Below are 10,998 nucleotides of genomic sequence, written 5' to 3' on the forward strand. Positions count from 1 at the left end.
CCCCCAAACTTGCTGGCCTTACATTAAAATTTGAAATCGATATTAGATAATATAATATATAAAACTATTGAATTGCAACAGTATGCAGACATGCCCAGTTATGATAATAGAATACAGAAGTGTTCTTATAAATCAAATTATATTTTGCTAATTAATGTTGCCAAAAAAAGAATAATAATGATTAATCAATGATTTTTTATTTTTTTTTAATTTCTTGTTTTGTTTTAGACATTTTAGACATATACATGTGTGATATTGTTAACAAAGTGTTATCTATTGCTGACATTGTATTTTTGTTAATTGCATTTGAATAATTTGTTTACTATATACTAGTTCTTATCATTTTTTTATTATTTTTTACAGAGTACAACACTGGGCTAAGGATCTGGGTGACAAATTGTACAGTTTTAGTAACAAAGTGACAATGTTGAATGATATAAGTAAGGTTGGTGCTTATTTGTTTAGTAACTAAAAATTTGTATAATTTCATTTTGTGTGTCTTTTTTTGTGGGGTGGGCACTGTTCATTTTCAGATTCAATAATTATTTATTCTTTTCAGTAGAAAGACTTTACAAACTTGGGGAAAAAGGAGAAAAAAATAACCAAACAAACAAAGAATATAAACTCAGTTTGTCTGCTATTTATCAACTGTATTTTCACAGAATGTGCTTAGCATTCCAATACATTTATTAAAGCATCTTAACCCATTCATTTGCATATTTCTGTTGAAATACACTGTCTTTATTACAATTAATTCATTAAATAATAAAACATTTATTGAAATATACTTGATATTATTAAGCTGGTGTTTTTAAAATAAATTTAGCATGAAATTTTGATGGAAAATTTTAATTTAGATCACTTTAACATGGGGAATCTGTATCAAAGATCTAGGGGGAATAGTAGGAGGGTTGATATCAAAATGGTCGATATTCTTCAGAAAGCTTCATCTTTATCACACAATATTCTTAGGGTAAATGACAAATATATATAAAGAATAAACATTGCATTCACTATAATTCTTTTAATATCTATATTTCAAAGGAGAAAAAAGAAACATTGTACATTTGTCCCATCTCACTTTATCATATTTTTTTTTTTTTGTGTGTGTCTTCCTTGATAAAGCACAATATGTAATGGAAATTGTATCAATAATTTCATACAAATGTATAACACCAGAGTGATGGTGTAATGCTTATCAATACTACATGCTATCACACCTTGTGAAAAGCATGCTACAGAATTTTTGGAAAGATGGTGGATAATCATGTGAACTTCTGCCAAATCAGCTGCTAGCATATTGATGCCTAGGGAAGCAAAATGCTCAAGGTATGATGACTGTGAAGGGTATTCATCTGGTAGCACATTTCTAGACAGCTTCCAGTGGACTGATATTCTGGACAAGATGGAAACTCCACATTGGAGATGCAAATATTTTTAGATATGTAGAATCAAATACTGCCCTTTAAAAAAAAACAAAAAACTTGTTTTTAAAATTTCAAAGCGATTTCAGAGGCAGAATTCAAAGCATCCAACATTTTGTGGTAACTGTAAGGATTTTGTTTTTTTATTTTATAAGGAAATACATTAATAATGTATGAGTATAAGCTTGCAAGGATCCAAAAGTTAAGTTCTGCATCAGTTTTCTTTAAAACTTCTAGTCACTTCTATTGCAAGTAACATTTTTGTCGGATGAGCAACTGACAGTCTCAACAGGCTTTCTTTTCTATCTACTCTGTTATGTTTTGCGATTCATAAATATTTTATTCTTTGCTTTCAGTGATGTGGATACATTCAATTTCATGGATATTTTGATACTTACATCTTGACAGTTTTCAATGAATGGCATTGTAAATCCTTTTTACATGAACACTATGCTGTATAAAAAGATATTACCTCATTCACATTTGCAACAGCTGTTGTTGATATAAGAGCATGTGTCTCGAAAAATGAATGATAGCATTTGTATGGAGTTTTACATACATATGTGTGTGTGTGTGTGTATCAATGAATGCAAATTTGTTCGAACATATCACAGTAGTCTCAAAATTAATTGAAGCGTTTTCTAGTTGTTGTTTAGCCTTAAGATAGTCCTAATTGAACCAATGCATGATCAAAGGCAGCTCAGATATGCACATTCCTTTTTATTCAGTGTTTCTAAAACTACATTATTTTATGTGCCTTTTATGTTTTAAATTGGTAGGGTGAGTGATTTCAAGGAGATTTGGCAGTTATTTCTTGCAAGTTTAGTAATCATATTGAGACTCTGTCATTGGCTCATCTTTATAAAAAAAAAAGCAACATTAGTAGAGGACAAAAAAAATTGAGCCAATGACAGAGTCTCAATATGATTACTAAACTTGCAAGAAATAACTGCCAAATCTGGGCTTATAAGCATTAGGTCATAGATTTAGTTCCTGAACAAGGCATTCATTTCACATTATTCGAGTCTACTCAACTGAAAATGAGTACAAACCAGCTCCTGGTGCAGTTCTCTCTTTTTCTCTTTCTTTCTCTCTCTCCCTCTCTCTCTCTCTCTCTCTCTCTCTCTCTCTCTCTCTCTCTCTCTCTCTCTCTCTCTCTCTCTCTCTCTCTCTCTCTCTTTCTCTCTCTCTCTCTCTCTATCTATCTATCTCTCATTCTCAATGTTCCCCTGAGAGGAAGGTTCCAAGGGTGTTTGTGTCTACTCATGAGTACATGGTTAGTCCACATTACTCCATAAGTAGCATAGGGCCAGTTTCCTGGTTTCTCTGGTGTATATATTTCTCCCTAGATGGGACACCAATCTGTCACAGGATTATTCATTCCAGAGTGGAGTGGAGCAATGTGAAATGAAGTGTTTTGCTTAAGAACTCAATACATTGCCCCAGTTCAGGAATCAAAACCACTACCTTGAGTCCAGCACCCTAACATCTAAATCATGTACCTCTACTCATGAGAACATAGGCATTTAAAACAATAAATGAATGTACGATGTAGTGTGAAGAAAAAAAAAATACCTTCAAGATTCACCATTCTTGATAAACATTTCAACAACCCACGGTGTGCACCAGTCCAAACTGTGAAGGTAACTGACAAAAGACAATAAAACATTAATTACATGAAAACACCATTACCACTTGCTTAACTTCACTAGCATCACTCTAATGGTCACATTAAATATGGGCAGTTTTCTGCTGTACCCTATACAAATGGCAAGATCGTACTCTGTCGAGAATAATGGCTAAACTTTGTTGTAGTTTATGTTGTTGTATAAATATTTTTAGTAACTGATAGATTTTTTCCCATTAATATTCATATAAATCACAGTTTAATTTTTAATGATAATGAAACTTTTGATTGATGAATTTATTTGTTCACAAAACAAGCTACATAGTAATTACAAGCTATCATAGTCACTTTTCATCTTTGTAACAGTAAAAAATCATCCAGGCTCTCTTTCTCGTTCTCTCTTGCTCTCTTTCTCTATCTATCTATCTATCTATCTCTCACTCTCAAGATCCTATCCTAAACATTTGACCAGTTTTTTTAATCAAGAACCCCTTCAGAATATCCCACTAGTTCATAGTTTTCTACTAAACACTTTATAGTAATTATAACATATCAACACCTTCTAGTGCAGAAGCCAATAGGAAACCTAAGTATGGCTCTATGTAGTTTTTCAACCTGCCAGAAATAGAAACAAAAGCTCCCTCAGTTCATACCTTATCTCAACTGGGGTCCCTATGGTCCTTGAGGGTACATATAAGATTTTGTCTTTAAAGTCTATGCGAAATATATTGGTTACACTTCTACAATACACAAAATATTTTAACAATCTTTTTATACAGTCCATTATGATATTTAATTATAAAAATATAATAGAAGTTTTTAAACATTGAATCATTATGAGGGTCCATAGGATTTGAAAGGGTTCATAGGTTAAAAAATGGTTGAGAACCACTGTTCTAGTTATAAAATCATCATCTGTCTTCTGTGCTTGCATGGATTAGACATTTGATGGGATTAAGCAGGCTGAAGGAATGCGTTGTCTCCCAGTATCTGTTTTGGCATGGTTTCTATGGCTGGATGCCTTCCCTAAAACCAACCTCTTTTCTGAGTGCATGTCTGGTAAAAAATTTGAGATGGTCACGGATGGACCATTATTGTTCAGCATTAATCTTCGACTAAACAGAGATGATACATATAACCATTTAAATAATACCACACAGCTCTATAAGAATATAAATACGTATATATAGTACAAAACAATGAAAATATATTTGGTGGATAAAATTTTACTCATTTTTATATTGCCAAATTACTGTACTCACCAAGTTTTCTTTCTTTTTTTCTCTTTTAAGGAATTCCTTTAATATTCAAGTTTGGTTCTTCAACAGTATTTATTACTGTTTCAGTTTTGGTTTTTTTCTAGCTTGGAGCATCTTATGCTTGATCATGTAATTCCATTCTCTTTATTTACCGCATCACTCTCTATTCCATTTCATATAATATATTATTCCTTCCTCACATAGTATGTGGCTGCACAATCCATTCAGTCTTTCTTCCATCAATCTAAACATTTAAATTGAGTTGTCAGTTTTCCTGTAGAGCCAAATCCATGAAGCAAATCTGCTATCATGCTCCATTATCCTTCATCTGCACAGAAGTTTTGAAGCATGCTCTCTTTACATTGCTTCCAATTTACTCTAGTAGCCTTTCAATTTAGTAGTGAGCCACCATGATTTTCATTTTCATCTAATGTTCATATTGGCTATTTAGGTTATGAGATTTACTCCCAATGTAGTACCACAAGAATCAAAATAAAAATAAAAAAAGAAAGAATAAAAATTCATGCATTTAGCTTATTGCTTCTGGTAACCATGGTAACTAAATAATGTTTGCTGAATATCTAAGTTAATGAGTAAGGAAAGACTTTCTGAATCAGTTCAACTCAACAGTCACAAAATATAAAGAGGGAGAGAAAGAATTTAGCAAGAGAGCAAATAAAAACCATTCCTTAATTCCTGATAGACAGTTTCATGTCAATTGCAATATGTAATACGAAACCAAAGCCATGTGAAAAAGATTTTACCATTTCATGGTCATAGGTCTTTAGTTTCTCTCACAGAGATTAAAACTTCAATAAACTTTCTGCACACATGATAAGGCAATGTGCTGATGATAAAAAGACATCTATGAAATGGAAAGAATATAAGAGAGGGAAAGAAAAAAAGATAAAGGAGAGGAAAAAGTGAATGAAGGAAAATGAGAATGTTTTTCATCTCTTGTACAAAAGTTTAGATGTAATATAGATACATGTTTAAAAGTTGTGCAATATAATTTACTTTCTAGTTCTAGTTAGTTATCACATATTCAGATCAATATTTATTCTTTGGTTAGGTATACTGACACAAATAGAATAAGGTGGTTTTCTCCCATGGATACAGTCCAAGCTAGTCAGCAATTTCACATGTTTAACATATGAGAAATCTATAAAATAATATTTCTCAGTGTGTAACAGTCTTTTCAGTAATGTTCGGTTCTTTTCTTCAATATTACTCCATTAAATGCATCTTGGCTTCAGGATGTGTCTGAGAGAAAAAAAAAATGTAAAAAAACAAAAAAAAGAAGACTTCCATTGAGCACCCCATTTTTGCTTCAATATTTCTTTTACAGTATTTTAAAAATAGTTTTTCTTTTTAATCAACTAATATAAAAAAAAAGAATAACTATCCAGCAGTGACCAAACAGTCCTACGCTTTAATCTTTTCTCTTGCCTAAAGGAATCAATATAAACTCAAATACATATCTATAGAACTCCAGAAGAACCATGGTAGGATATGTTGAGAAGATTCCATCAAATAAAGAAAAATAATTGAGTATGCTAGCTTACAATATTTTTGGAAAAGAGTAAGTATAAGGGTTCAGAGCCTTAAAAGCTTCATTTCTTTTCAATGAACTGATTCTAAGTGGGGGGGATCTAAACCAATCTTTTATCTTTTACTTGTTTCAGTCATTAGACTGTAGCCATGCTGGAGCACCACCTTCAAGATTGTTTTAGTCAAATGAATCAACTCCAGTACTTATTTTTAAGTCTGGTACTTATTCTATCGGTGACTTTTACAGTGAGGTATACAAACCAACACCGGTTGTCAAGCAGTAGTGGAAAACAAACAGAAACACAAACACACACAAACACATGACAGGTTTCTTTCAGTTTCCATCTACCAAATCCATTCATAAAGCTTTGGTGAGCCCAAGGCTATAGTAGAAGACATTTGTATAAGGTACATTACAGTGGGACTGAACTTGGAACCATGTGATTAGGAAGCAAACTTCTTACCACACAGCCAGCTTATTTTTTTTCTTTACTTGTTGAGTATGGAGGAAGGGACACTGGTTATACTGTTTCAGGTGCTGAGTCTGATGAGCTTAATGTCATTAATGTTTTCTTTAAACTGTGGCAGATCAACACCTATAGAAAAGATATGAGCAGGGAAGGAATATCAGAAGACTGATATTCTGAGGAGAAAGGACTAAGTATAATGGTTAGTGATGGTGGAAGTAGGGCACAAGGGGTTTGGTTGCATTAGGGAAAGACAAGTGGGTTGGGGGATGCCTGGGTGGTGGAGTATGAGACTATACAGCTCAAATAAACAGGGGCCATTTTGGTAGCTATAGAAAAGGCAGAGAGAAGAGACAGCATGCTTGTAGGCTTGATGCTGGGGCATGTCTGTAAGTGATCGAATACCAATTAGTCAAGTGGCCCTTTTCTTGATGTGGTCCAGAATGAGTATGTCTAGTGACAGCACCAGTGTGAAAGCATTACTCCATTGTAGGCCTCACTCTAGCTTTGTAGAGAATTAGGTATTGGGGCCACATCCAAGTCTATAGAATGGGGTCCTAGCAATGCTAAGGATGTGCTTTCTCACAGAGAAATCATCATACACCTTTTTTTTTCATTTCATTAGCCCCATAGCGATTTACTTCCAGAGCCCTTAATAACAACATTGTATTTCTTTCTAACCCAGAACTGCATTCTTCAGAAAGTATTATTTTCTTGTTTTTCCTCCAGCTACTAAATAGTAAGAGTCCAAATTAAATAATAAATGTCCTAGCCTCAGCTGTCCTTACTTTCCCAGTCAAAGACAGCCTAAATATATGAGCACCACTGCATCCGCTTCCTCCTTCTCTTCCTTTTCTTCCTATTCCCCTCCTCCTCTCTCTCCTTCATCTCCAAACTAATAATTTCTAACTTAGGCACAAAGCCATGATTAATTACATCAACCCCAGTGTTTGATTGGTAATTACTTTATCGACTGTTGAAAGATGAAAAGCTAAGTCTATCTTGTTAGCATTTGAACCCTGAATATCCCCAAGCATTTTGTCTGATGTTCTATCAATTTTTTTTGTTTTGTTTTCAATTTTAGCAATGGACTTTTTGTAATGATGATCCTTTTTATTTCAAGATCTCTTATTATTTGCCCTATGACAGGCTTTTGACATTAAAAGATACATTTTCTGAACAGAATGTGTTACCACTACACTTACTTCAAATCTTTTAGAGACAGACTTGCTTGTATCAAAGCAGGTGTAAATGCATGGGTGTTTGTGCTTATAAAGACAGAATATATACAGAAGCACACACACAGTTAAACCAATAAATACGTACATCTCCAAACCTGACGTCCCACAAGTAAGGCAATATTTAATATTACTAAATTAAATGTTGTTTTCCCAATATATATACATAACTATAAAACACATACATGCACACATATTTATATATTTTCTCTCCTATGTCACTGGCTATTGTGCATTTGATATCTTCTTGGAATATCCACTGGTAAGTGTTCTTGGGCAGGTACTTTTCCCATTTTTGTATGTGTGTGTGTGATTGTATGTGTGTGTGTGTGTGTGTGTGTGTGTGTATACATGCATATATATACACTTGTTTTATCTGCATTTGAAAGCAAGACTTAGAATTTAACACAAATAGTGTCAAAAAGAATATAATTGAGTTCTTAGACAAAATTATTTCAAAAATCTTAACTACAATGAAAGTACTTGTATATGAAAATTATATTTATGCACTAATAATAAACTGTATGTAAGACACGTGTTAAAACTAAATTTCCAGAAAGGAATAATTGCTTCTTGAATGATTTTCCTATGCTCAAAGTAAATGAATATGATCAATAAAAATATTTCTGTTGCATTGGTTACCATTTGTTGAACTATGGCAACTAATCAAGACTTCTTATTTTTAAATACATTCCTCAAATCTGAGAGAAAATATGCAATCTTCATTTACAATTTCATTGAATCTTATTTAATTCTCTTTCAATATTTGTCTTTTCTCTTTCTTCCAAGAGATTTCTATTATTTTATATTCTATCCCTTACCATCACTTTCTTCTGTCTCTCTGCCACCTTATCAATCTGTTTATTTCTGTCTGTCTACCTGTCTCTCTTTCTGTATGTATAATATATACATGCCTCCAGATGACTTCAGAATCTCATGCGACTCTTCTGAATGGTCTCCTTGTTTAAGTTGGTGAATTCTGCCATCATCCTTGCCTTCAGTTCCTCTTTGATGTTAAAATGAGATTTGTTGGTCTCTCACTCAACCGCAAACCACACATAATAATCAAGGAAGTTGCAGCTTGGGGAGTTAGGTAGCCAGATGTTAGAGTAGATGTGGTCGCAGAAATTGTTTCACAGCCATGACTGGGTTCTCTTGCTTGTATAGCAAGGTTCAGAGTCCTGTTGCCAGACATGGTCTTCCAGCAACCACCGTCTTGACCCAGAGCAGCACTACCTCCTCCAGGCACTTGATGTAGGACTCCATGTTGAGTCTGAGGCAATGTGGGAAGAAGAATGGAGGCATAATGTCACCATCACTAGTTGTCACTCCAAACTGCATGATGTTGACTGGATGTTTGATTTCCCATTACTCTCAGTACATGTCCTCTGATCGACACCCAAACACTCTGAAATGTTCATATTGGAGCTTCTGGCATGAATGCAAAACATGTCATTTCCAAATTTCTTGCTGAGTAAATTGTGTCATGGTGCTGTTTCTCTCACAGACAGTGCCCAACTGACCCTACTATACTATGTAGTTGACAAAATCAAAACCAAATAATGTGCATGTGTGAAATTAAAAATGTAAAATGGTGACAATTTACCCATAAGCCTCTGTATGTACACAACACACACACACACACACACACACACACACATATATACATGTATATATACATATATGTATACATACATATGTATACACATGTACATGCATATGTGCTCACATACACACACATATACACACATACATATTTTCATAATTTATATTAAACACATCTTCATGTTGATTTTGGTTTTATGCATTGTCTTTTCTTCTCTTTCTTCCACATTTCCTCTTCTTTTTCCTCTTTCTCATATACATTCCATTTTCTCCATCTTGACTGTCTCTGTGTATCTTTTATTCATATCTAATCAATATAAAACTAATCATTCTCACAACCTATTATAGTACTCTCAAGGAAAATACAAGCATTGACCAGACCTTTCTTTTAATCTACATATTTGAACAACTTGTAATAAGTATATCATGGGGGAAAACACAAACAGATGTTTGTACGTGAAGACACAGCACAAATATATATGCATACTGTCTGTTTGTCTCTCTCCCTCTCTCTCTCTCTCTCTCTCTCTCTCTCTCTTTCTGTCTTTTTCTCTCTCTGTATTTCACTCTCTCTCTCTCTCTTTCATTGATTGTCTATATGTATGTAGGTAGAGAGAGTACATACATACATACATACATACATACATACATACATACATACATAGACACATACATACAGACTGGCTGTCCACTTGCAACTGAGGAAAACCATCACTGACCATTGTCCATGCAAAATGTTGGCAGTGGTCATGCATAAGGTTACTGCACCTACAGTTAGCATCACCTGAGTTCATGCATGCAACTTCCAAACTTGCTATGGTGCCTTCCTACTTGACTGAGCAACAGCCTAAAATTTTAGATCCAATAAGATTTGCACAATGCCTCACAGGCCCTCTCCACCCTATTGACACAATCCAGAGACAAGCCAGAACAAGATATCCAGTGTCAATATGGGTTGCAGACTCAGGAATGTGGGAGCATCATGACCACATGTGCAAGCAAAAGATCCCAAAAATGTTCAATGATATTCACTACATATCTGGTTTTATACAGAGTGACCTTCTCTTTAAAACGTGTTAACAAAAGTTAAGGGGTGCCTCACTTCCAGTTGTCTTCCAGCATACCAAACAACAGCCCAGAATTTTTGAGGAATCTTGCTATTTCTAGATAGTTGTTGAACTAACACTAACTTCATCCATCCTTTTGACAGGTCTGGTTTTCAGTCCTGCTGGGTTTCAAGCAAGCCTAGTTGGGGTGCCAGTTTATTACTATTATCAGAGAATGTAGATATGTATTTTAATACTTTTGTGATAACCAGTACTTAACACAACAAAGCTCATACAAAGCTTTACATTTTACTTTTGACAATATTTTTCTAAAAAAGTGAAACCAGCCAAGTGAATAAACATCTTTAAAATTACAAACCTTCTTTCATATTTATTTACACATGTGCTGTACCTTACAACTTAGATGAATATGGTACTTCAGTTGAGGCACCAGAATTTTGTACGGTATTATCCATACAACTTCAAAATAAGGTGATTAAAATCAAAATAAGCAGCAAGGATATCCAGAGGTAATGTAGTACGATCATTTCACGGAACTCCATTTAATTGAACGATGCAACCATTGCATCAATTCAAATGCAGAGCAATCTTCAGCTGCACAAAGACATAGAATTTAATTAAAACAGATGGACACATTAGTATAACTTTACTTAAGATCTCCAAGAAGTTGAGGCGATAGACAAAGGATATGCTGTCTTCACTTCAGCTTATATATGTTTATGTATATATATATATATATATGTTTATGTATATATATATA

At 33.9% G+C, this 10,998-nt stretch overlaps 1 protein-coding gene and 1 long non-coding RNA gene across 2 annotated transcripts in view; one reads left to right on the forward strand and one right to left on the reverse strand.

The window, feature by feature from the left end:
* Positions 1-10,998, forward strand: part of LOC106867600 (voltage-dependent calcium channel subunit alpha-2/delta-3) — a 620,656-nt gene that overhangs the window by 267,220 nt on the left and 342,438 nt on the right. The window contains exon 2 of the mRNA XM_052966750.1: positions 364-445. Within this exon, the coding sequence (XP_052822710.1) occupies positions 364-445 (82 nt within the window). The remainder of the gene's footprint in view (positions 1-363; positions 446-10,998) is intronic.
* On the reverse strand, positions 1,010-4,786 carry LOC128247288 (uncharacterized). Its single transcript, XR_008263648.1, has 3 exons — positions 4,314-4,786; positions 3,000-3,071; positions 1,010-1,463 (listed from the first exon to the last, which is right to left on the reverse strand). It is a non-coding gene; the product is annotated as an uncharacterized LOC128247288 (long non-coding RNA).

The sequence above is a fragment of the Octopus bimaculoides genome, chromosome 3 (genome assembly GCF_001194135.2).
Source record: "Octopus bimaculoides isolate UCB-OBI-ISO-001 chromosome 3, ASM119413v2, whole genome shotgun sequence".
Taxonomy (NCBI): Eukaryota; Metazoa; Mollusca; class Cephalopoda; order Octopoda; family Octopodidae; genus Octopus; species Octopus bimaculoides.